Source organism: Vigna angularis, chromosome 11 (assembly GCF_016808095.1).
Source record: "Vigna angularis cultivar LongXiaoDou No.4 chromosome 11, ASM1680809v1, whole genome shotgun sequence".
In the NCBI taxonomy this organism is placed as follows: Eukaryota; Viridiplantae; Streptophyta; class Magnoliopsida; order Fabales; family Fabaceae; genus Vigna; species Vigna angularis.
The window spans coordinates 4,255,212-4,283,058 of record NC_068980.1 but is presented as its reverse complement, the minus strand read 5'-3'; the positions used below and the strand labels follow the sequence as shown (position 1 = coordinate 4,283,058).

Below are 27,847 nucleotides of genomic sequence, written 5' to 3'. Positions count from 1 at the left end.
GTCATTTTCAGACATAATGACATCTATTTTTAATCTTGTATTTATGCCATTAATAAATTAAAAAAAAAAATCCAGACTCTTTTTAAAGACTACCAATCTTTTATTTGTTTTTTTAGTTTATAACTATATTATATTATTACAGTATGTTAGGCAGAAATTAACCTTTATGATACTTAAAAAAAAATTGTGCAAAACTTTTAACCTATATAGTACATACGTTAAACTTTTTCTAGTCTTTATCATCTAAAGTTATAAAAAGTAAAAAATAAGAAGAGTGTCTATATAGACTAAAATAAATTGTGCAAATTTTTTAAGCTATATAGTACATATTTTTAGCTTTTTCTAGTTTTTATCATCTAAAGTTATAAAAGGTAAAAATAAAAAAAAAGTGTTTATACAGACTAAAATTAATTATTTATAAATATAGTTGCCAATTTGTAAAATTTGGTCAACTACATAAACCAATTAATTATTTTTATTTTAACTTAAAAAAAATTTAAAGAAAATCTGAGTAATTAAAATAATCTGTACAAATAAAAACGGTTAGTTATTTTGTCAAAATATTGTTTTTCTTTCAAGATCCAAAATATAAGGTGTGTGTTTAACATATATACATATACATTTATTGCAATACATATACATTTACTACAAATTCGGATTACAATAAAGTTTATATATTTAGAAAACTTTTCTTTTTCTATACATCAAAATAAATATTATCCTGTAAGATATAACCTTAGTAAATATAAATTTTAGTGGTAAGTATTTTCCATGATCACACACGTAAATAACTTCAGATGAGTGTTAAACTTGATTTTATAATTAGGTGGTAGTTAAAAAACCATTTTACTTGTGTTTAGATAGTGTTTTTACTCATTAAGATAAAAATTATTTTTTTTCAACTTCTAAAAGTGAAAAAGTCAATTAAAAAAATAAAGTCATACCAGATACACATTACTCCATTGACGGCTAAAATTACAGGGCGCATGCCATTAGATTGTGATATATGACCGCACCGTCACCCGGTGCATTCGTAGCGGACGAGGTTGGGGAATTTTTACTCAAAAGAGAGACAACTTATAGTTCTTCATATATATTTTATATAGTTATTATAAATATTTGTCCCACTTTATTTCTTTTCTATCATACTTTGCAAGGCACCGAAAATTTCCGATTCTAATTGCGGTTGGAGAGGGGAACTGAAAGCAGATAAACAGTGTCTTCTTCTCCCACTTCTCGAAACTTGACAGGGCTCAGATCTAGAGGAAGATCCATTTTCTCGATCGAGAAAATGGAGCAGTTCATCGAAAACTTGCCGCCGATGGATCTGATGCGATCTGAGAAGATGACCTTTATTCAGCTCATCATTCCGGCCGAGTCCGCACACCGCGCCATCTCCTATTTAGGCGAACTCGGTCTTCTCCAATTCCGCGACGTAAGTTCTCTTCCAGATCCGACCAAGCTCTTTCGAGATTCCTTGCCATTTCCTCTTTTCTTTGCACTTTTCTTCTTTGCATTGCTTCTCAAGGTCTTATTTGAGCTGAGTGTGGAGTTTTGGCGCTTATACATTCCTGCGTCGCGGTGTAGCTTGAATTAGTATGTTCTTTTGTTTGGATGTTAGTTGAACTGAGTGTGGACCTCTAGGAATGATGAAAACGCAGCACTGTGGGATTCAATGTATATTCAAATGCTGATGATAACGGTGAATTCGGCTAGTAATTCAGGACGTAGTGGTTTTTGGTTTCACTTATGGTTGACCAGTTTCATTGCTCAGGTCTTGTTGTGTTCGGGATTACTTTTTTTTTTCAGAACTGTTGTTTTTATTAGGTCATTAGCATCTGTTTTAGAATGTTATAGGGCGCCCTCCTCGGTAGTTGCTTAATAAGTGGTCGAGATCTGTCCACACAACATGCAATAATCGCTACGCGTCTTGAGAGTTGTTGGGCTTTTGATGGTCTTATAGGAAACATTTGTAGTTCAAACTAATTTCTTTCCTTCTTTGTATAGTAGAAATACATTTTGGCCGGCCTTGTAAATTTTATGGATTGGATGTTGCTGGAGTAAAAGTTTTCTGTGGTTTGTCATCATTGCATTTCTATTGATACTGTTTTCTTGTTTGCAGTTAAATGCTGATAAAAGTCCCTTCCAGAGAACATTTGTTAATCAGGTAATCTGCATTGCACAAATGAGAATTCCTGTTAATTTACTGGTACAATTATGATTGTGGTAATGTTTTTGTGTCCTCCCTTATTACAGTTGGAGATATAATCCCTGCAGGGGTTCGTTATATAGTGACTGTGTAATCATATAGCAGTATCTATAATAGAGAGACATGCCTTTTCTCAGTCAAGTTAGCCTAGCTGTTATGTCTGTCCTATATAGTGCTAAGTCATCAACTAGTATAGGTTTAGGTTGTTAGAGACAGTTCTCAGAGTCTATATAAATGTACTCCCTCTCGCATTGAGACATTGAGAATTACAACTTCACTTTAAGATTCTCTTTCCGATTCTTCTAATGATTAATATTAATTGCATCTCTTTGGCAGGTCAAACGATGTGCAGAAATGTCAAGAAAACTAAGATTCTTCAAGGATCAAATCAGTAAAGCTGGCCTCTTGTCTTCTTCTCGTACTGCATTGCAACCAGATATTGACTTGGAGGATTTGGAGGTCTGTTTCTATTTTTTATTCTTTTCTCACAATTGATTACTGCCTGACGGACTTAGAGTTAGCACTTGGGTTACATTGTGCCATGCTGTCAATAGTAACACGATGCTCTAACATAATTTAGTGGTAATCACTTTGCGGTTTTGCGAGTGTGATCAAAGATTTTCATTCTTAAATCTGACAATATACTTTTTGTTTGCTTTATTTTTATTCCAGATACAACTTGCTGAACATGAACATGAGCTGATTGAAATGAACTCTAATAGTGATAAACTCCGGCAATCATATAATGAACTCTTGGAATTCAAGATTGTATTACAAAAGGTATGTTTTTCCCTGGGTATATTTTGTGGTGAGCATATTCCAGGTTATCTTTAAGTACTGAAGATGTTTTTGCTTCCTGTTATTTTGGTTACATTAAGCTTCCTGTTGAAGTTGAGTTAGCAAATAATGATTATGATTATCATAATTTAACATTAGTTATACACTTTTTTTATATTATTTTATCTGCTTTCTTTATAATGTATTCCATCCAATTCCAGTATTGTATTTATTTTTAATTCATGAATTCACCATGTTCTTTTAATGAGTAAAATATCTTCGCAATGCCTTTTGTCATGTATTCAAGATATAAGTTTTTGGGTAAATTTCAGGCATGTGGCTTTCTTGTTTCAAGTCATAACCTTGCACTTTCAGATGAAAGAGAACTACAAGAGAATGTATTTTCAAATGATGCCTATGTAGAGACAGCATCTTTGCTTGAACAGGTTTTTTGTTGTATCCTTTATCATCCTTCATATCTTTTAGCATGATTAGGACAGATACTGTCACTAATTTTCAAATATTATTTCATTCTGCAAGTGCACTATTCTAAATTGTTTATTACAGGAAAGGAGGCCTCAGTCATCAAATTCGTCTGGTTTAAGATTTATCAGTGGGATAATCTGTAAATCCAAGGTTCTTAGGTTTGAAAGAATGTTATTTCGTGCTACAAGAGGCAATATGCTATTCAACCAGGAACCAGCTGATGAACAAATCATGGATCCTGCTTCAACTGAGATGGTTTTCTTCCTTCTTTTTACCTCTAAGAAGATTGATAATTGAGCTCTTTGTTTCCTTCTTCCCCCCTCCTCTTTCAATCTGTATTTGTCATTTTGAGTTCCTGATCCTAGTTGGCTTGTATTCCCATTTTCTATGCATAATAACTCTGACTTCTGTGGTTTTCCTTTTCAGATTGAAAAAACAGTGTTTGTCGTGTTTTTCTCTGGGGAACAGGCAAGAACAAAGATTCTGAAAATTTGTGAGGCATTCGGTGCAAATTGTTATCCTGTTCCTGAAGATATTAGCAAGCAGAGGCAAATAACTAGAGAGGTGAGTGTGCTTCAGCTAGGAATATGTTATTTTTGGTCTCTTAAATTATAGTGTTTTTTCATTATGAAATGTGGTTCGAGCGTATTTGTCTGTGATTTAAACTAATACTTTTGAACTCCATATATTGCTCTTGTAATACAGACTCTTTTTCAATTAGCAGCACCTATACCTAATTATATGCCATCAGTTTTTTGAGTTTCTTTTTTAGCAGTACCATTCATGGTATGAATGTGGTAAGTGTAGTTTGGATACTCAATCGAATTCAACTGTACCTTATACTTAATATTCATGTTGTATGTTTCACCTTAACTAACTACACATACAAATAGTTGCAAATATGATGCTTATAGTGGAAACGTTTATTTTTTGGTACAGGTTTCATCCCGTCTTACAGACTTAGAGGCAACTTTGGAAGCCGGGATTAGGCACCGGAACAAGGCTCTAGCTTCTGTTGCAGACCATCTAGGGAAATGGATGAACATGGTAAGAGTTTGCTTCTTTGTGTCTTATTCAATAAGATCTTTATTTTATCTAAGTTTCTACTACAAACCATTCCTAATGTTAGGATATTTATCCTATTTTATCATCATTATAGTGTGTCAAGGGTTACCCTATTTATCATGATTATATTATGTCTAGGATTACCCTATTTATCATGATTATATTGTGTCTAGGGTTACCCTATTTATCATGTATTTGTGTATCAATTTATTCTTATAAATAGAAGATTGTGAGAGGGATCAATCAAGCCCTCTAGAATTATTTTACAGTTTCAATCTTAAGTTGGTATCAGAGCGGGTCGATCCCGCTCTGGTTTCTGTCTCGTAATATATATTTGTCCGGCGCCACAGTTCTTTGTCGCCCGCCGCTGCCCGCCGCCGGCCACCGTCAACCGTCGGCCACCGTCGGCCGTCGCCGGCCACCGTCTCCGGCCACCGTCCGGCCACCGTCACCGCCGGCCACCGCCCGCCATTGCCGGCCACCGTCGTCCATCACTGTCAAAGTTTCCTTCGTCTAAACCCTTAGGGTTTTCTTGTTCTTCGTTAGTACTATTCGTCTTCTTCAGAAATGGCGTCTGGCAGTACTCTTTCCTTCTCTGGAAGTCCATCAATTACCTCCGAGAAGCTAAATGGAAAAAATTATCTATCATGGTCTGCTGCCGTTGAAATGTGGTTCCTTGGCCAAGGGCATTATGACCACCTTGAGCGAGATGGAAGCCATGTGCCTACTGAAAAAGCTGATCAGTGGAAACAAGCAGATTTCCAGTTGTGTGCCCTGTTATGGCAATCAGTGGAACCCAAACTTTTTGTATCTTTGAGGGCTTTCAAAACTTGTCACTCCTTTTGGAAGAAAGCCCAAAGCATTTATGCCAACGATATTCAACGTCTCTATGACACTACGAATAAACTTGCATCTCTTAAAATGACAGACCATGATATGGTGTCCTTCATGACTGAAGCCCAATCTGCTGTCGAAGAACTTAGGATGTTTTTGGAAGTAGATCCATTAGAGGATATAAAAAAGAAACTAGACAAATTCTACATGGTGTTGATCCTTCGTGCCCTACATCCCGATTTTGATCATCTCAGAGATCAACTTCTAACTAGTCATGAGGTCCCCTCTATGGAAACATTGACCACTCGCCTTCTGCGTGTCCCGGTATCTCAAACTCAAGAAGCGCATGAACTAGTGGAACCATCTGTCATGGTTGCCACACGAGGAAGAGGAGGACGTGGCACTAGAGGAGGAGGACGAGGAGGTCGGGGACGTACTCAATGCACATATTGTAAAAGGATGGGTCATACTCAAGAGAATTGCTACTCCTTACATGGTTTCCCTTCCAAAACCGCCAATATTTCGAAGACTGAAACTTCCACTTTGAAAACTGAAACCTCTACTTCTATGTTTTCTGAGGATGAATATCAAGAGTATTTAAGGTTAAAGTCTAACAGCTTGGCACAACCATCTCAATCTCCCAATACATCAACAACCTGCGTTTCTCAATCTATGGAATGTCAAAATTCATGGGTAATTGACTCAGGTGCTTCTGATCACATTTCTGGTAATACCTCTTTGTTCTCATCTATTTCCTTTCGAGAAAAACCTCATTTCATAACCCTTGCAAATGGATCTAAAACTTCTTCCAAAGGAGTCGGTCATGTTTCTTTGTCTCCCTCCCTCAATCTCAACTCAGTCCTTTTTGTCCCTAATTGTCCGTTTAATTTAATTTCCTTAAGCCAGTTGACTAAAATGTTAAATTGTTCAATAACCTTTGATCATAAATCTTTTGTTATACAGGAGCGTGGTTCGGGGAGACAGATTGGAGAAGGATATGAAGCTGGCGGATTATACCATTTTGGATCTCGTCCAAGGGTGTCTTGTGTTGCTGCTCTTAATCCTAAAGTGCTACATGATCGACTTGGCCATCCTCATTTGTCCAAATTAAAAAAGATGTGTCCTGAACTTAGTGGTCTCCAAACCTTAGAATGTGAGTCATGTCAATTAGGAAAACATGTTAGATCTTCCTTTCCTAAAAGGTCTCAATCAATATGTAATTCTAGTTTTTCCATCATCCATTCTGATATATGGGGACCTAGTCGTATCTCCTCCTTTGGTTATAGATATTTTGTTACCTTTATTGATGAATATTCAAGATGTACTTGGGTTTATCTTATGAAAAATCGTTCTGAATTGTTAGTTATCTTTACATCCTTTTTGAATGAAATCAAGAATCAATTTGGTCAAGTAATCAAAATATTAAGAAGTGATAATGCCAAAGAGTATTTTTCATCCTCCTTTTCTGCCATCTTGAGTTCCCATGGTATCTTACATCAGTCTACTTGTCCTCATACACCACAGCAAAATGGTATAGCAGAACGAAAAAATAGACACTTGGTTGAAACTGCTCGTACCCTTTTGCTTGGTGCCCATATTCCTGTCCATCACTGGGGGATGCCATCTTAACTGCATGTTATCTTATTAATAGGATGCCCTCCTCCTCTCTTGATAATAAAGTCCCTTTCTCCATTTTGTTTCCTAATGATCCTCTCTTTCATACATCTCCCCGAGTGTTTGGCTGTGTATGTTTTGTTCATGACATGTCTCCAGGTCTAGACAAACTCTCCGCTCGCGCTCTCAAATGTGTCTTCTTAGGCTATTCTCGACTTCAAAAAGGATATCGGTGTTACTCTCCTGAAACTAAGAAGTATTACATGTCTGCCAATGTCACATTCTTTGAACAGACTCCTTACTTCTCTCCATCTGTTCAGGATGTTTCTATCCTCCAGCAGGTCCTTCCTATTCCAATGGTTGAGTCAAATAGCTCCACTGTCTCTGTCATTCCCAGTCATGATCACAATCCTTCTACACCTGTTTCTCCACATACTGAGATCATCCCACACAGGGCCCCAATGGATAGTCCACCTCCCCAAGACAATGGTGAATCTCCTACTTCAGATTCTTCTCCCTCGTCACCTCCTCCCACGCCTCCTGGTGCAAATGATTCAGCATGGCCTATTGCCCTCAGAAAAGGTACTCGTTCCACTCGGAACCCTCATCCCATTTATAATTTTCTAAGCTATCATCGATTGTCGCCCTCCTATTTTTCTCTTTTATCCTCAGTGTCCTCTGTTGTTATACCCAAGAATGTGAAAGAAGCACTTGATCATCCTGGATGGCGACAAGCTATGATTGCAGAAATGCAGGCTCTTGACCACAGTAATACTTGGGAGCTGGTGCCCCTTCCCCCAGGAAAAAAGGCGGTTGGTTGTCGATGGGTGTATGCAGTTAAAGTTGGCCCTGATGGTGAAATTGATCGGCTCAAAGCTCGGCTTGTTGCAAAAGGTTACACTCAAGTTTATGGTCTTGATTATTGTGACACTTTCTCTCCTGTAGCCAAGATGACTACTATTCGTCTCTTCTTTGCCATGGCAGCCATTCGTCACTGGCCACTTCATCAATTGGATATCAAGAATGCCTTCCTACATGGTGATCTTGAGGAAGAAGTTTATATGGAGCAACCTCCAGGGTTTGTTGCTCAGGGGGAGTCTGGTATGGTATGCAAATTGCATCGATCTCTATATGGCCTCAAGCAATCCCCACGTGCTTGGTTTGGAAAGTTTAGCTCCATTGTTCAAAAATTTGGGCTAAAACGCAGTGAAGCAGACCATTCAGTTTTTTATTGTCATTCTTCTCTCGGGAAATGTGTTTACTTAATAGTATATGTTGATGATATTGTCATTACAGGAAATGATGCTGTTGGAATATCTCAACTAAAAGAGTACTTGTGTAGACATTTTCAAACCAAGGATCTTGGAAGTCTCAAATATTTCTTAGGCATTGAAGTAGCGCAATCAAAAGATGGAGTTGTAATCTCCCAAAGGAAGTATGCTCTTGATATATTACAAGAAACAGGCATGATTGATTGTAGACCGGTAGACAGTCCCATGGACCCAAACCAGAAATTAAGGACAGAAGAAGGTGAATTATTCTCCGATCCAGAGAGGTATAGGAGGCTGGTTGGCAAACTGATTTATCTCACTATTACAAGGCCAGATCTATCCTTTGCAGTTGGAGTGGTTAGTCAGTTCATGCAGGCTCCATGTATTGACCATTGGAATGCTCTCATTCGCATTCTAAGGTATGTAAAGAAGGCTCCCGGGCAAAGATTGTTATATGAAGATAAAGGAAGCATTCATGTCTCTGGGTATTGTGATGCAGATTGGGCAGGTTCACCTATTGATAGACGGTCTACAACAGGATATTGTGTTTTTCTGGGAGGAAACATTATTTCATGGAAAAGTAAGAAACAGAATGTAGTAGCTCGATCAACCGCAGAAGCCGAGTATAGGGCAATGGCATCACTAACATGTGAACTTATATGGGTGAAACAATTCCTTCAAGAGGTTAAATTTTGTGACATCCATACTATGAAGATGTATTGCGACAATCAAGCTGCTCTCCACATTGCATCAAATCCAGTGTTTCACGAGAGGACTAAACATATAGAAATTGATTGTCATTTTGTTCGTGAAAAGTTGTTGACCAAAGAAATATGTACTGAGTTTATTGGGTCAAACGATCAACTCGCAGATGTATTGACCAAGTCATTAAGGGGTCCTCGGATTGAGTTTATTTGTTCCAAGCTTGGTACATACAATTTGTATGCTCCAGCTTGAGGGGGAGTGTTAGGATATTTATCCTATTTTATCATCATTATAGTGTGTCAAGGGTTACCCTATTTATCATGATTATATTATGTCTAGGATTACCCTATTTATCATGATTATATTGTGTCTAGGGTTACCCTATTTATCATGTATTTGTGTATCAATTTATTCTTATAAATAGAAGATTGTGAGAGGGATCAATCAAGCCCTCTAGAATTATTTTACAGTTTCAATCTTAAGTCCTAATATCTGATTAATGTGCACGTGTAATAGATATATATTTTGTACCAATAGATCTCATCCTTATCAATTTGTCCTAGGTAAGAAGAGAGAAGGCTGTGTACGATACACTGAACATGTTAAACTTCGATGTTACAAAAAAATGTCTTGTGGGAGAGGGCTGGTGCCCTCTGCTTGCCAAAACACAGGTATTTCTTCCCAAAAATTTTAATAATTGAAAAATCATCAGTATTCATTTTCTAATAAAGAGCTTGCATTTAATGATTTTCCAGATGCAGGAGGCACTGCAACGTGCAACTTTTGATAGCAATTCTCAAGTTGGCATAATCTTCCATCCACTAGAGGCAGTGGAATCACCACCTACATACTTTCGGACCAACACTTTCACAAATCCATATCAAGAAATTGTTGATGCATACGGGTGAGCGTAGTTACTATTAATATTGACCTTGTATAGTTTCTTTAGTAGCTGCCACATGAATTATTGAATATCTTGTAGTAATTTTTGGAGAGGTTTATATGCATTGTCTTTTCTGAAGTTAGAAATTTGCATTATATGCCATACCTCTGTCTGATAGGTATATGTTCTACCTCTAACATGTTGAGCTTATTAATAGAAATCAGAGTTTACGAATAAATGGAACAATCGAAAATATGAAGTGTGAAAAGTGGAATAGTGAAAATTCACTATTATGATAAAACAGAAAACTTAGAAGGTTCCAGGACCCTCTGCCCAGAGCCAAGCTCCTGAGAAGAATCGTAATAATTCTTCTCCTCCCACTCCATCGAAAACAAAACGTGTCCCCTCTCACATCCTACAAACGTGTCCCCTCTCACATCTTCCCAAGTTGCTTCGTCTGCATTATGTTCCCTCCATTGAACCAGTTCTTGCTTCTTAGTTTCCCCTCTTTTGGTGTAGTTCCTAGTGGCTAATATGGCCATAGGAACTAATACTTCGGCTCTGTCATCATCTAACCATGTAGGGAGAGCATCCTCAACCTTATACTTGCCCACCGCCTTCTTCAGCAAAGATACATGAAAAACAAGATGGATCTTTGAAGTAGGTGGTAATTTCAGACGATATGCCACCTCTCCTACTTTCTCCTCTACTTCAAATGGTCCATAGTATTTAGCACTTAATTTATGATTAATTCTGCTTATGACCGACTGCTGTCTATTCTGTTTCAACTTCAAAAACACAAGATCTCCCACAGGAAAATGTCTTTCCCTTCGATGCTTATTAGCCTGAATCATCATTCTGTCTTGGGCACGCAATAAATGGACTTCAACTGTCTTAATGCTTCATCTCTCTCCAGAAGATCCTTTTGAACAGCTGCTACCCTCACCTCTCCTTGAACCACCTGTACAATCTTAGGAGGAGGTCTTCCATACACCGCTTCAAAAGGAGTCATTTGCGTGGAGCTGTGATAAGTGGTATTAAACCACAACTCTGCCCACGGCATCCAAATCACCCATGTTTTGCGTTGATCAGTAATAAAACATATGAGGTAAGTCTCTAGACATCGATTAGTTACCTCAGTCTGTTCGTCCGATTGCGGATGATACGCCGTGCTCATTTTCAGCTTTGTTCCTTGCATCTTAAAGAGCTCCCTCCAAAACAAGCTCATGAATATAGGATCCCTATCACTCACCACCGAATTTGGTACTCCATGCAGCCTTATTACTTCTTTTACAAAAATCTCAGCTAAGGACTTTGCCGTATAAGGATGTTTAAGGGGAACAAAATGGCAGTATTTTGTTAAATGATCCACTACTACCAAAATTGCTTCAAATCCTTTAGACCGGGGCAATCCAGTAATGAAGTCCATACTGATATCCTCCCAAACTCTTTCCAGAATCGGTAAAGGCTGAAATAAACCATTAGGGGCTGCTGTTATGTATTTCTGCCTCTGACAGGTATCACATGCTTGGACAAATTGTTGGACATCTTTCTTCATTCCTTTCCAATACACATTGGCTGCAATTCTTCTGTAGGTTCGGTAGAACCCTGAATGACCCCCTTGCGGAGTAGAGTGAGCTTCTTCCAATAACCTATTGACCCACACAGATTTCTCCGGTACCACTAAGCGGTCCTTATAATATAAAACACCTTGTTTATATTCATATCCCACATAAACTTGTCCAACCTTCATTTCTTCTATTAACTTCTTCAATTTATCATCAACATGTACCGCTGCATTAAGGTCTTGCCAATCTAACCAAACTAGAAAAGACACCATGCTCTTCATTTCTCCTTCATCTCTACTTCGGGATAGAGCATCTGCCCCTTGATTTTCTTTGCCAGGCTTATAACCAATCTCAAAATTATAGCCTAATAGTCTAGCCAACCAGTTTTGTTGTCCTCCTGTTGTTATCCTTTGCTGCATTAATTGCTTAAGACTCTTCTGGTATAAAAAAACAGTAAATTTGCGACCCAAAAGATAAGGTCTCCAATGTTGGATAGCCAATGCCACTGCCACTGCCATCAACTCTCTTTCGTAGGCTGACTTAGTCAAGTTGCGTGAACTCAAGGCCTTGCTATAGTACGCCACATGTCTTTTTCCCTGCATTAGGATCGCTCCAATCCCTGTCCCCGAGACATCACATTCCCGGACGAACTCTTCTTCAAAATTAGGGAGCCTCAACACTGGTGCTGAAGTGACCCTTCGTTTGAGCTCATCAAATGCTTCTTGAGCTCATTCATTCCACCCAAATCCATCCTTTCTAGTAAGCTCTATTAGTGGTTTAGCTATCTTACCATAATCTTTTATGAACTTACAATAATAGCCTGTGAGACCCAAAAATCCACGAACTCCCTTCACGTTCTTGGGAATTGGCCACTCTAACACACTACTAACCTTCGTTGGGTCCACCGCAACTCCCTGTATGGAAATGATATGCCCCAAACACTCCACCTTCTCATGGCCAAACAAACATTTTTCCTTGTCGCAAATAATTGGTGATCTCTCAACACCTTCTCAAGCAATTGCATATGCTCTTCCCAACTGCGGCTGTACACGAGTATGTCATCAAAACACACCAATACCCCTCGTCTCAACAGCGTCCGAAAAACTTCATTCATGAGAGCTTGGAATGTCGACGGCACATTCATAAGTCCAAAGGGCATCACGAGGTACTCATAGGGACCTTCATGGGTTCGGAATGCTGTCTTTGGAATGTCTTCCTCCCTCATTCTGACTCGATGATATCCTGAACGGAGGTCCAACTTAGAGAAATATTTGGCCCCATGCAGCTCATCCAATAACTTCTCAATAACTGGGATTGGAAATTTATCTGGAATAGTGGCCTTGTTCAAAGCTCGATAATCAACACACACATGCGCCATTTGTTATTTTTTTTCTTCACCAAAATGACTGGGCTAGAATAAGCACTCTGGCTGTGCCTGATATGACCCACTTCAATTAACTCTTGCACTTGTCTCTCAATTTCATTCTTCTGATGATACGCATATCTGTAAGGCCTCACGTTAATGGGTTCTTGTCCTGGTTTGAGATGAATTTTGTGTTCCTTTACACGGATAGGAGGTAGCCCCTTAGGCTCTTCAAACACATCTCTGAAATGCTACAGCAAGTGGTTTAAGACACACCGTTGCTCTGTACCCAACTCTGCAACTTCCATCTTCTCTCTTTCCTCCAACACCCCACACACTGAAATTAATAATGAATCCCCATGAGGGACCCCTCTTAGCAGTTTCTCGCCTTGCTGGGTTTGGATCTTCATCCGCTATTTTTTCCAATCCACAGTGGTCTCTCCCAACGTTGTTAACCATGACATCCCCAATATCACGTCCATGTCCTCCAAATCGAAGAGATAAGCATCAATTTCAAACTCACCATCATCAATGCTTACTTTGATACCTCGACAAATCCCTTGAGTCTCGGATTTGTGTCCATCTCCCATCAAAATCTTCATTTGTTTGGTTCTTTCCCACTGCCAACCCAAAGCTTCGACAAGCTTTCGCGAAAGAAAATTGTGTGTGGCAACGCTATCGACCAAGAACAACATCGGAATCTCCCCAATCAGCCCACGTAGCTTCATAGTCCTCGGTTGATCATTTCGGTCTCTCGTGAGGGAGCATAGATTTAACGTTGTGCATTCTGCCACCACCTCATCTTCGTCATCCCTCTCCTCATTTTCCTCTTCATCACCCTCAGTTGCTTAATAGGACATTGATGAAGGGGACCGTACATCCCACCGCATTGAAACACGAGCCCCTTTGTTTTTGGTCGAGAAGTTCTTGATAGGAAAGATGATTTTCTCCTCTATCACGTGACCCCCCTTTACTCTTCGCACCCCAATCCTTCTGAACACTTGGGCCAGGCCCATTTCCTCCCCAACTTCCCCCATTTTGTTTTGGACCAGTTTTTCCCACCACAGTCAAAATGGGTCGGTACCCTACTTGAGATCTGTCCCCTTGTGACTCTTCCCTTCCCTGCCATACTTTATTTCTCCCTGATATCTCCACATCGATGGCGCAAGCTACATTCATCATGTGCCCCCTGGACAAAGGATGTGCCACGTGCAAGCTTTGTATTCTCGCACGTATTTCATACTTCATCCCTTGTGTAAAATACGAAAAATACTGTTCATCGGGCATTCGTGGCACCTGGGCAATGAGACATTCAAAACTTGTAATATATTCTTCGATACTTCCTATTTGTTTTATGGCAGCCAATTGATCATAAATACTCCCTTCTCAGCGGCTTCTCTGCGTATGGTTACGATCTGTTCTGCTGAATCCTTACGCAACTTCTCTAAGTTGGTTTGGCTCTGCAACGATTGCGCCACAAGCTCCTCGACCACCGCTTTGAGTTTAGCTACCTCACCCACTACAAGCTCCGCCTCATTCTCCTCAACTGCCCGTTCTCCTTGAACATTGTTCTTTCTTGGTGGCATGGTTTCCGATCAAGAAATATTGATCCGGCAAGTCGGACCAATTAATAGAAATCAGAGTTTACGAATAAATGGAACAATCGAAAATATGAAGTGTGAAAAGTGGAATGGTGAAAATTCACTATTATGATAAAACAAAAAACTCAGAAGGTTCCAGGACCCTCTGCCCAGAGCCAAGCTCTTGAGAAGAATCGTAATAATTCTTCTCCTCCCACTCCACCGAAAACAAAACGTGTTCCCTCTCACATCCTACACCTCATAATATATAACAACCCATACTCTTTTTCTCTCTCTTCTAACTAACACATTTCCCTCACAAAGCCACGTCACCCTTTTCTCTTCTCTTATAAACTCTGCCCCACCTATTTTTATTATTTCCTCCTCCTTGAATCAAGGGTTCATTGACTTCCCTAACACCTGGGTACGTATCACTTATTTCTTGAAAAGATAAACTTTCCGTGAAAGAAAACTATTTGTAAGTTTTTAATATATGTTTCACCTTAAGTTTCTTTCACCAATCTTCTGATGGAGTCCACAATTTGAATTGTCTTATGGGTGGGGTATTTGAGTGATTAGATAAGTGAAGAAGGATAGCAAAGCTTTGTATGTGGGGAGTGAAGGGGACAAATTTCAAGTATTAACCTGATCTCAGTACTGCACAAAATTAACATTTGCTGACGGGAAGGTGCAGGAATTGTCTTTTTCCCACCCTTTTTACTGTTTTTAATTTTAAACTTGTTTCTGGATCGAATGTCTGTTCAAGGGTTTTCAAAACTTCCTTGGCAGTTAAATCATGTAATATTACTATAACATTTTATTGTTTGAATTTGTTTTCCGGATTGATTCTAGGGATTTAACATGATCGATACTAGTTATTTAGCTTCCTAGCTATTTCATAAACCCACGACAATGATTAGATTCCTAATAGCCCTTTTACATGGCAGTGTTGCAAGATACCAAGAGGCGAATCCTGCAGTTTACACAACTATTATATTCCCTTTCCTATTTGCTATGATGTTTGGGGACTGGGGTCATGGAATTTGCCTGTTGCTAGGAGCATTGGTTCTTATAGCACGTGAAAACAAGCTCAGCACACAGGTAATTTCATTCTAACTGTAATACAATAATATAATATTGGAAATGTACCCAAAATTACGTTGTTGGTGATGGAAGATCAGGCGAAATGCACATACTGGCGTGAGATATGTTGTGGTTCATCTTGGGTGAAACATAGTATTTAGTTGAGACATGTCACATTTGAATGTTCCTTTTCCTTCTACATCTAAGTAGGGTCATCAGGGTTGGTGTCAATGAAGCTTTTTATTAGCTGCCGAGCATTCAAATTCCCATTGCTGGGCTTCCAGTTTGCGTATACCAAATAAAGAGATAGTAAATTATAAGGGCAAGATGGGAACTGAGGTGGAGTTTATTAGAGGAGCCGGGTAGAGTGGACAGATGGCAGTAAATTAATGATAAAAGAAGTGTGGAAAGCACTGGGAATAGAGGGAATACAAGGGAGGGAATGCATTCTGGGAGGGTTTGGTGTAGGGGCAGAATAGCGTTACTGCTTCTGAATTTAACTCTATATTTTTCATTTCTATCTGTTATTCTTCTTGCTTCTGTTGCTGAAAACAGAGCTCTGCTCTATTATTTCCCTGTAATTCCAGTGTGAATACCATTTTCCATCAGAATGAATTAGCTTTATGGTGGATTTTGTTTCTTGGATGCCAGCATTGCTTCTTTTCCCCCAAATATATTGAAAATTGAAATGTTATATTGAAATGACTGTCTATCATTACTCTATTGTTTACTTTTATTCTGCTGTTGGTTGCAATTCACGCTCACAAGTTTTATTTTTATTTTTTAATTTCTGCCAGAAACTTGGAAGCTTTATGGAGATGCTGTTTGGTGGGCGCTATGTGCTTCTTCTAATGGCTCTATTTTCAATCTATTGTGGCTTAATCTACAATGAATTCTTCTCTGTCCCTTTCCACATATTTGGTGCATCTGCATACAAATGCCGCGATAGTTCTTGCAGGTGTTCTATTTGTCTCTGAGTGTATGATTTCGTATTAGTTAATTATTTTTTTGTCTTAATATCTGGTATACCATGCCTTACTAATTGATTGGATATGTAACTATTTTACTTGGCTTGTACAATCAACATTTTTCAATAGTTTGCCAGAGTTGTTTATCTATCTATCTATTTACATCTATTTACATTGGGACATTTGTAGTAAGAGAGCGATTGAGGTGTGAAGAGTAAATCTTCATACAAAAATTATCAATATTATTTGAATTATATCATTGAGATTCACTCCTCTCACATTACACACATACATACATGCACACAGACACGCAAATTTACATGATTGAGGGTTCATCCATTTTCTTGCCCATTCCCGCTCCCAATTTCACAGATTTTCGCCCCTCTCATTTTTCCTGCTCCTTTGCATGATTTTCTACTGACTACTTTTGCTGCCACTTAATTTTTTCCTGCCACTTTTTCAATATTTTCCACACCATTTTTAGAATAGTTCTAGGATAGATCTCTTTTTGCAATAGTTCTAGAATAGTTTTCTTGACTGCTATATATCATGTTGGTTTTTATTAAAGATTGTGCATATATATATATATATTTGTCTGTCTGTGTTTCATGTATCTGTTAAGGAGTACTGTCCTTTATATGTCACCTGTTAAACTAAGAAAAGTATCCAAAAACACTCAATTCACCCCCACCTCCCCCCCCCCCCCCCCCCCCCCACACACACACACACACTGGAGAGTACACACACTACTATTTACAGTGCTTAATATAATAGTGCATTTTTTTTTCCTAATTCTGAGAAACACAAGATCATTTTCAAATGTATTAACTACTAAGTTCCTTTATACATGTTTATTAATGTGATGTCTACTCATTTCCCATAACAGTAGTAGATGCATTTATTATTGGGCTATTAACAATGAGGCATAAATACTCATTGGTTGAAGAAATTACCCTTAAATTGAGTGGTGTCATCAAATATAACTACCTATTAAACCATTAATTCCATGGATATTTTAGGAATAAAGTTAAAACTTATGGCATTATTAATTAAAATTAACCAATTTAACAGCTTTATTAATCTTGATGAATTAGGTATTTGTGTTTTATATAAAGGACCGAGGTAGTTTTTAGTCCTAGCTTATTTTTCCTATAATCAGCTACACTTCTGTGTATACGTGTATTGTACAACTGCGTATCCAGATTAAAAAGAGAATAACAGGTATAAAGCTGGGTGTCGTATTTAAGAAGAGAATATAAGTTACAAATGGCTTTAAATGTCCTGCTATCCTATGTGAGTTTACTGTTTTAACGACCAGAAGATTTACTATGCAACCATTGACATAATCCAGGACTATTGAGTAATGATTCACTTTTCACTCAGTTTTTTATCTTCATATTTATGTCATTGGGAATAGTTTGGTTGGAATCTCCTGCACAGTTGCACTACTTTCATTTACTTTATTTGTTTTATATCCTTTTCCTCCTTCAAGTTGTTCTAATTATAAATGTATTGGATGTGAATTTACATTTTGAAACCTATTCTGCAATTTCTTGTTTTTTGTACGCATCCAGGTTTTAACCTTGGTGCTGTCTAATGTTTCAACATTCCTCACCTTTTATCAGGGATGCACATACTATTGGTTTAGTCAAATACCAAGATCCATACCCATTTGGTGTGGATCCCAGCTGGCGTGGAAGTCGTTCAGAATTGCCTTTCCTGAATTCTTTGAAGATGAAGATGTCCATTTTGTTTGGTGTCGCACATATGAACTTAGGAATTATATTAAGTTATTTTAATGCACGGTTCTTTGGAAGCTCATTGGATATAAGGTGTCTCACTATTCTGCTTGGCCTGTGCTGATATTATTGTGCCATTCTTTTGTAGTTGATTTAATTTGCTCTTTATGTTATTACCAGGTACCAGTTTGTGCCACAGATGATTTTCCTTAACTGTCTATTTGGGTATCTTTCCCTTCTCATTGTTGTTAAGTGGTGTACTGGCTCTCAAGCAGACCTTTATCATGTAATGATATACATGTTTTTAAGCCCCACGGACAATCTTGGCGAGAATCAGTTGTTCTGGGGCCAAAGACCACTTCAAGTATGATTCTCGTTCTTCTATTCATTGTTGAATAATAGTTTGGTGTTTCTTGCTTTTTTTCATCATTCTAAATTAGTGCTTTGTTGTGCAGATTGTGTTATTGCTTTTGGCTGTAATTGCAGTTCCATGGATGCTCTTTCCAAAACCTTTTATATTAAAGAAGCTTCATACTGAGGTGCCACATCTACCTGTTTTGTGTATGGTTTTCTTGCTTGAAAGTTTGTAATTATATTCAGCAAGATTACTTTATTGTATTGATCGATATTTACATGTGCTTGGCTTGAGTTTCCCCCTTTTGGCAGCGAATTTCTGTATAAAGTTGCTGAAAATTGATTCTCCTTGACAAGCATTATAAGATTGATTTTCTTTTGAATCAATATGTTTAAGTAATAAATTACTTATCACTCCTGTCAGCTGTGCTGACAGCTTTTCTGCATATAGTTTGTCTTTGTTCCACACTTTCATTGCAGTTAGTAATTAAGGAGTTGATGCTGAGGAGTTTGTCAAGATTATTAATCTTTTGTCTTTCTGGCATTGTATAGAGATTTCAAGGTCGTAGTTATGGCTTACTGAACACTTCTGAGGTGGATCTTGAGGCTGAGCCTGATTCTGCCAGACAACATCATGAAGAATTCAATTTCAGTGAAGTCTTTGTTCACCAAATGATCCATTCCATTGAATTTGTTCTAGGTTCTGTTTCTAATACAGCATCATATCTTCGTCTTTGGGCATTAAGGTTTGCACAGTCACCATTTTCCTTCATCTCCATGTATTCCTATATTATGGCTTGTTGTTCCTTGTCTAATTTTAATTTCCAATTGTACAGTTTGGCTCACTCTGAACTTTCTACTGTTTTCTATGAGAAAGTCCTGCTTTTAGCTTGGGGGTAAGTTTGTCTAATAACGTGTTATATTACTTTCAACATTGCTATTAAGATTTTTCTGTATTGTTTAGCATTACTGAAATGTTTAATAAATAAACCCGCTTGTGGGTGAAAATGTATTTAGTCCACAACTATTCATTTTTAGCCCCTAAAAAACTGTTTGGTTTTTTCCCCTCTTTTTTTTTTTTTTTAGATAGTGATCACGATATCACAATTTTCATAAGCAAAAGATCACAATGAGATGGATGCTTTGATTTTAGGGACTAAAGTGAATCAAAATTTTGCCTTGATTTTAGTTAGAAACAGTTTTTTATCTCTTCCCGGGATAAGTCTAAAAGATATTTTTGAGGTACATTAATTTTTAAAAAGATAATGTGTTCGTGTTTTGTTTTATTAATGTATCCATCATAAAAATTAAGGCCGATCAATTTTTTGTAATAATAAATATTGGTTCTACAATTAATATATTATATATACTGCAAATTTGGTTATATTCGAAGCCTCATGGAAAACCTGTGTTTGGGTTATAATTTCAATATTTTAGCTTTTAGAATTATCTATCTCTCTACTTGGTTTATAATTTCAATATTTTAGCTTTCGGAATTGTCTATCTGTAATGTTTTTTCATTCCATTGTTGTGTGTATATATAATCTTATTCTTTAATAAATGTCATTCCTGGATATATTTAATACAGATATGACAATCTTATCATTCGGTTGGTGGGGCTCACCGTTTTCTCCTTTGCAACTGCCTTTATACTACTAATGATGGAGAGTCTTAGTGCTTTTCTTCATGCGCTGCGGCTTCACTGGGTAGAATTCCAAAATAAATTCTACCATGGCGATGGCTATAAGTTCAGACCTTTTTCATTTGCTTCCTTAACGGAGGAAGATGATTGATCCATTTATATATGCTGATTCATGGCAAATATATGCAAGGGATATTTACACAAGTGAAGGAAGCACAAAATGAGAATTTGTAATTTAGTGGCTATGGTTGTTAGGTTTTCTTGGTAATATTCCTGCTTGATATTGACCTGACAACAAAATATTCCTGCTCATTTCCTGTGGCTATGGGGTTGTAAGAAGATCTCAGTGCCGATGGTCATGGAAAGTATCTCTAACAGAATACCTGCTTTATAGTTTTGTATTATTTTTCTTTTGCTTAGAATAGGAAACAGAGGAGCCAAGGGCAAGGGAAGACACTGTTTAGAGTAATTTTTTGTAAAGAGGGGTTGGAATCCATCAGAGTGTAGCTACTGGATTTTGGTTGTTTGGGGTTACATACATATATATACATGATGTAGGTCAGGATTTGCAGGGAAATAACCAATTTTTCTGAATTTTTTTTTATGTTGATAGATGAAGTTATAGAACCCCAATCTTCTTTTGTAATGATTGATCAAATATATGGAAATCTGAAGTTGAATAATGCCATCTGGATGAGCTTGTATAATGCCAATTTTGGCAACTTACAATTTGAAATGTCACTTCCACTGTCTGTCAAGTTGAATAAATACTTATATATTTGTTTAATTGTTTAATTAAATTTTAGTGTTATTCAATAATTTCTTATCTTTTTAAGGATTTATATTATGAGTTTATTTATAACTTATAATGGTCCAATAAATTCTTATTTTTACGTTTAATTTCTACACATGTGTTTTTAAAGCGTCGTTTTTCAATGGCATGAATGTTTTAATATGTAAATGAAAAAGTAGTAATTAGCTGTTTTTGTTAAAGTAACTTCTCTGAGATAGATGACACAACACAACCAACATATTACAAGGAAATGGACGCGCTTCCAGTGAATGGATTGAGGAGAATATTTCAAAGTAATGGGAAGCTTTTTTATGGATTGCAGAAAGTTATGAACATGCTCTTTTGTATCGTGCTATTTTAGGTTTTTTTAATGCTTTATTCACATTGATAAAAAATACTATGGCGATATTGGATTATGGAGTATATTGTAATTGTTTTTTCAATTTCTGTATGCCTTGTGCAAAGTTTGATCTTGATAAAATTGATTGGATTATTAAAAGCAATTGAAAAATAAAAACATTTAAATTAATCTATCTATAAACTAAATTAACTCATGCATAAGTTAATATATGAACGCTCGTTTATATTATATATATATATATATATATATATATATATATATATATATATATATATATATATATATATATATATATTTTAATTTGTATACAGTACAATTTCAATTTATAAGAAACAAATTTTAGTTGACTTATAAAGAATTGTTTTTTTTATAATTTTTTCCTCTAAAAAAAACTTGTATAATGAAATTCGTTTAAATATATACTCAAGATCACAAAGTGCATTAGTATCAATGTTGAATGTAATTAATGCGAAAAACAAGAAAAAATATTATGAAAAGGAGGATGAGAAAGTTTGTTAAATCGTTGGTCAGTATGATAGCATTTTAAGTGTTTGCTTTATCGAGAATGAGAATTGATTCTTTTCACTCCTAACTCATTTATTATATTCGCAACTATCTATATAAAGTTATAGCTTATAAAAATATTTATCATATTCTCTCTTATCTCGTTAAAAAAATAGCTTTACAGGGAGAGTCAAATTGTTGTTTTTTTTTAATATAAAAATATATTATTATATTCTCTCTTATCTATTACAAATTAATTTTACATATTGTCATTGACAGTAAGATCATTTTTTTTCAAGATTTTACTCTTTTTTTTCAAATATGAATTATTGTTGTTATTTTTAAATTAAAAATTAAACTAGATTATAGTTTATTTTAAACTTTACCATTTTCTATTTTTTAACTTAAAATTAAATATATTTTTTATTTTTATTACGACTATGAGCATTTTTCAAAAGAGTGTATGAGTATTTTATTATCTCTAAGGTAAATTAAATCCTGTTTTATTTAATTTCCAACAAAATTTTCATTTAAAATGTCATTTTCATAATTACATGATCACTTTAAAGTTAAATCAAATTTGATGACATTTTTATAATGATTCAATTCAGTGAAATAATATATTAAACTTACCTTCATTTAAACTCTTGCAAAGCAATTTTCCATCCATCTTAATCAGATTTGGAAATTCAAGAACTTATAGATTCAGTTTAAGAACTTATCATATTTTGAAATCCAATATAGAAACTAACCAAATTTTGACATACAATGTAAACTCACTGAATTTCAAAATCCAGTGAAGATATCTTTCAGATTTTATATTTTGGTAAACATTTCTCAGATTTTGAAATCTGGTAAATATTTCTCCTAAATTTCAAAATTTAATATTTATTTCTCCCGAATTTTTAAATATGATGAACACTTTCTACATATATCAAAATTTCATATTGATTTTTTAAAATTTTATTTTGATTGTTTTATTTATTTATTTTTATATTCTTTTTTTTTAAATGTGTTTTACTTGTTTTGTTTTAATAAATTATGTTAAAATATTAAAATATATTAAAATATTAAATTAAACTAATTAAAATATTTAATAAATTTTATTAATTTTTTGTTAAATTAAAATAAAATAAAATTTATTTTTTAATTCATATTAATATTTAAAAGAAAATCATACTACTTAAAATATTTATTAAATATTAATTTAAAACCAAATTTAAACCAATATAACCTGATTTTGAATTTTAATAATAAAAAATTGAATAATAGGATTTCATATGTTAAAATTTGTTTAAATTTCAATACTAATTGGATTTTTAATTGAATTTTGAAATCTCGTGTTTTAATTAGATTTTGAAATTCGATTAATTTTAAAATTTGATGAGTTCTAAAATTGAATTTTGAAATTTTGACGAAATTTTAAATTAAATTTCAAAATTTTTAAATTTTTAAATTTAATAATTTCTTAAACTAAATTTTGAAATTCAATAAATATTTTTAATTGGATTTTGAAATCAAGTACTTGAAAAAAATATATAAAAATTATTCATAAAATAAATAAAAATTATCTATAATTAAATTGTAAAAATTATTTATATTTATTTTTATAATTATAATTTTATTATTTTTTATTATAAAAAAAAAGTGAACACAAACATGTGTAACACATGTGTTTTCACTATTACCACTATTAGATATATAATTTTTTTTAAATGTCAAATATAATTTGGTCATAATTCGATTGAAATCCAATTTCTCTTTGAACTAAAAACATTATTAACCTTATATATTTGATCTAAAAAAAAACAACAAAAATACCTAAAGTTGTATTTGGGCCATGAGTCCAGATTGGATAAGTGATATTTAATTGGGTCAGTCCATGAAATTCGTCGAGTAACTGCGTTCACCGCTGTTAACTGATGGCAACGACAACCGGAATGGGCGAAATCTAAAACGAGAATCTGTGCCTACGCAATCTCCCCCATGTCTGCATATGAAGACACGTCGTTCGCGAAATGGAGAATCGCTTAAGTTAGCCTCTTCAACACTCATCTCTTCCACAGAAGGAATCAAACACCTTCTTCTGCAACTGCAACTGTATCAAGCAGACGACGCAAACTCTCAGAAAAAACAAAATGGAAAACCTCCATAATCACAGGGGCATTACGAATGCCAATAATAGACCTCCACGTGGCTTTACGGATATTTTCAGGAGAGAGTTGGGCTTCTCTCATCCCAGCGCTTTTGCGCGTCGCTTTTCTGCTTCCGAGGTTTTCTCAATCTCTCTCTCACATTCGGTTTTCATATTTTTCCCTTTCCAAATTTCTCTGATTAATCATCGCCAACTGCCAAATATTTTCATTGTAACTTCAAACCTATACAATACAATTCAATGAATGTAAAGTGAAAAATCTATTCGCTCAATTAACTGCGATTTGTAGGTATCTTGTTTTATGATGTGTGTAAGTTAACCTTACTCCGGACAATGTCATACAGTTAATATATAACTCATTTCCTTGAGCATTTTGTTAACTGTTGAATTCCTATTTGTATGGAGATTTTTTTCGAAGATACAGAATTTGCTTTGTATTTAAAAAAAAAAATAGTTTACAACTATCTATTTGCTTTGTTGTGAGGGTTATTTTATTTCCACTTTCAGGTGCTTGTGAAGAGCTTGAATTTATACGGGAAGTTAGATGGTCACGGAGGGTGTGTGAATGCGGTGGAATTTAACTCCACTGGTGACCTTCTTGTATCTGGTTCTGATGACCGACAAGTCATGTTATGGAATTGGGCATCCAATGCTAGATTGCTTGCATACCCATCTGGCCACACAGACAACATATTCCAGACAAAGATTATGCCATTTTCCGGTGATTGTCGAATAATAACTTCTGCTGGTGATGGCCAGGTAAATAAATCCGTCAAATTCTGCATCAAATCAAATATTCTGTGTAGCTCCAAAATAGGAGGCTTCAATTCCCTTTGCTTCCTCTTTTTTGGGAACAAGTAGTATACGGGTGTTGATTAATTTTACCAAGATGTTATGCCTTTTGTCGGTCATCCAAATGTTACTATAATTCGCCACACCCACAGTCCAGACTCTGATTTAAGGTCGACATAACTCGTGCTTTTTAACAGGTAAGGCTTGGCCTTTTCCGGGAGGATGGTGGAGTTGAGACTACATTGTTGGGGAAGCACCATGGTTGTGTATATAAGCTTGCTGTGGAGCCTGGAAGTCCCCACATATTTTACAGTTCTGGTGAAGATGGATTTATTCAACATGTTAGTCAAGTATTACAGCATACGTTGAAGCTCTCCTTTATGCTATCCCCATACAGTTATAAGTTTGTTTCTTTTGCAGTTTGATTTGCGAAGTAATTCTGCTACAAAACTTTTCTGTTGTTCCTCATCAACAGGAAAACAGACTCCAAGCAAAATAGGGTTGACTTCCATTGTGATTGACTGTAGAAATCCGTATTACTTTGCTGTTGGTGGTTCTGATGAATATGCACGCGTTTATGACATAAGAAAATGTCAATGGGTTTCAGCTAGAAATTCAGATCAACCCGTTAAAACGTTTTGCCCCCGTCACTTAATTGGTTCAAATAATGTCCATATTACAGGATTGGCTTATTCAAGCTTAAGTGAACTCCTTGTTTCTTATAATGATGAGCTCATCTATCTGTTTCAAAAGAATGAGGGCATGTGTTCTTCACCTTCATCTGAGGATTTGAAGAACACTAATGAGCCACGGGTTTACTCAGGCCACAGAAATGCACAGACAATTAAAGGGGTGAATTTTTTTGGCCCGAATGATGAGTATGTCTTGAGTGGTTCAGATTGTGGTCATATATTCATCTGGAAGAAGAAGGAAGCTAAGCTGGTGAGATTAATGGTAGGCGATCAACATGTTGTAAATCAACTTGAGGCCCATCCTCATATACCTATCCTTGCTACTTGCGGTATAGAAAAAAATGTGAAAATCTGGGCTCCTCAAGGGAATGATATACCTCCACTTCCTGGAAATGTGAAAGAGGTACCATCTATGCTGTCTTTATGTTTTCCTTCATTCATACTCTTTCCATTACTCAACTACTTTCTTTACTTACACAGGATATGTTTGATGCATTTTTTTTTTCATATTCTAATTTTCTGATTGTTGTTCATGTGACCAGATAATGGAGGCAAACAGACAAGGCAGAGAAGACCGATCACGAGTAACCCTTACCCCTGATGTTATAATGCATGTTCTTCGCCTGCAGAGACGGCAGACATTGGCATATATTGAAAGGAGACATAGTAGGGCAGATATTATGAGTGATGACGACGATGCAGAGGGCTACCTTTTAGGACGCTTGGATGGTGATTCCTCTTCTGAAGAGGATTCTCCTGGAAATTCCAGAGATTGCAACATTAGCTGAAGCTTACACTAGCGGGTTTGGCTTCTTTGGCTGACTAATTCTTTAGAAATACTAAATGATGTTAGCTTCACTGTTTTTCACTAAGCAGTACCATATACGTATACATGTATGGAACGTGTGCTAATAAACATAATTAGGCAAGACACTGCAGAGGTGTAAAATCTGGATTGTTCAAAGTTGAAGTTTAGGCAGAGTGCTTTTATATACTATTTCATATGTACAGGTATAAATTTGTGTTGGTAATTAAAGCAAGTGTACATTTGATACTGTAGAAATAAGTGAATAACCCTCCTTTTGATTTTATAATGCTGAATGTTAACGGTTTTGACAATGTACAAATAAGTGAGTAACCCTACTCCTGATTTTATTATGTTTAATGTAAATGGTGTTTTTCATCTATAGTTTTTTATGATTTTATGTCATGATAGATTGACAATATAGAACTCAACTGTTGTCTAATATTTTTCTAAAGGGTATGATTGAAATATATAAAGTTGATCATGATTTTCATTATTCTAGGAAAAGGAAAGTTTGAAGCAAGATTTTACATCTTTTATTTCTTTCTTGCCGAACAGTAGAAAAATCATCTTCAAACATGTGTTCTTTCTTTCTGGCCAATTTCTTTTTCTCCAAACAAACGGTCAATGTTGAACTTGATCTCATCCAGTAAAGAGTAATACATGTTTTCTCACAAGGATATGGTATAATATTAAAAATTATACTAATATTATACCAAAAGAAAATAAATGAAAGAAAACTATTGCTTCCTGCCACAATTACTAATTGCACTCCCATAATAACAGGAAAAAACTCAAATAAGTACCCACTTCATCACACCACTGCTGCTATGGTGGCTACTATCACCGCCCTCATTGACACTGTATAGAGAAGATATGAAGAACATGGCAGAAGAAAAAGAAGAGAATAAATTAAAAAAACATTTTGAGGGCTTTTTTTGGAACCTATTTAATGTGTTTCGAAAGACAATATTTGCGTTTTGGAAATTTTGTTCAGAAAATCTTATTAAAAAAAACTTGTTATGGAATGTATCTCTGCATTTTGGAAATTCTATCATAAAAATCTTATTTCATAACTTCTATCATAAAAATCTTATTTCATAAATTCTATTCTAAAGATCTCATTCAGAAATCTTATTTTAAAAATTTTAGAAAATTTAATCTTAAAATTTTCCAAAATATATAATCTGAAAGTCAGTTTTACATGGACTAAAAATGGTAATTTTGAAAATTTGAGGGAATGTATGAAGAAATTGTGGGTGTACAGAAAGTAGAATCCATGAAGCCCAGAAGCTTTGGTTCAACCTAGGAGGTAGGCTTTGGGTTTTGGAAGGTGAAAATGATGAATTTATGAGAAAGAGGATGGGTCCGTTCTTTCTGATTCATCTTCCCTCATAACCCATGCTTGCTCTTTCTAATCTATTTAACTTTCACTTGATTACCTGTTTTATCATGTTATTTTTGTGAAATTCATTGCTAATTTTAAATTTTAAAAAAATTACTATCTAAAATTGAAATTAGTAATTGTATTTTCAACTATATATTTTACTGCTACTGTTTTCTATTTTGTGAATTTTATTATGAATTTTCATAAATTTTATCAT

The 27,847-nt window shown here is 35.6% G+C and overlaps 2 protein-coding genes across 4 annotated transcripts; both read left to right on the top strand.

The window, feature by feature from the left end:
• Window positions 1–958: 958 nt before the first annotated feature.
• LOC108334014 (V-type proton ATPase subunit a1) lies at window positions 959–20,831 on the top strand. 3 transcript variants are annotated; one of them, XM_017569593.2, is made up of 19 exons: window positions 959–1,045; window positions 1,158–1,435; window positions 2,123–2,167; window positions 2,546–2,668; window positions 2,882–2,989; window positions 3,319–3,432; window positions 3,554–3,727; window positions 3,899–4,036; window positions 4,412–4,519; window positions 9,525–9,632; window positions 9,717–9,865; window positions 15,303–15,456; window positions 16,236–16,396; window positions 18,032–18,238; window positions 18,326–18,509; window positions 18,601–18,684; window positions 19,052–19,245; window positions 19,336–19,395; window positions 20,088–20,831. In XM_017569593.2, the coding sequence occupies exons 2-19, from the start codon at window positions 1,292–1,294 to the stop codon at window positions 20,290–20,292; spliced, it is 2,460 nt and encodes an 819-aa protein (XP_017425082.1). In that variant the 5' UTR covers window positions 959–1,045; window positions 1,158–1,291; the 3' UTR covers window positions 20,293–20,831. The 3 variants fall into 3 exon arrangements, with proteins under 3 accessions (XP_017425082.1, XP_017425081.1, XP_052726427.1); XM_017569592.2 differs by lacking the exon at window positions 959–1,045 and having other exon boundaries at window positions 1,052–1,435; XM_052870467.1 differs by lacking the exons at window positions 959–1,045; window positions 19,336–19,395; window positions 20,088–20,831 and having other exon boundaries at window positions 1,052–1,435; window positions 18,601–18,706; window positions 19,052–19,191.
• Window positions 20,832–23,689: 2,858 nt separating this feature from the next.
• Window positions 23,690–26,581, top strand: LOC108332381 (protein ALTERED SEED GERMINATION 2). Its single transcript, XM_017567617.2, has 5 exons — window positions 23,690–24,072; window positions 24,462–24,713; window positions 24,944–25,087; window positions 25,167–25,841; window positions 25,981–26,581. Exons 1-5 carry the CDS (start codon window positions 23,938–23,940, stop codon window positions 26,224–26,226), a joined length of 1,452 nt encoding a protein of 483 aa, XP_017423106.1. The 5' UTR covers window positions 23,690–23,937; the 3' UTR covers window positions 26,227–26,581.
• The last annotated feature ends 1,266 nt before the right edge of the window (window positions 26,582–27,847 follow it).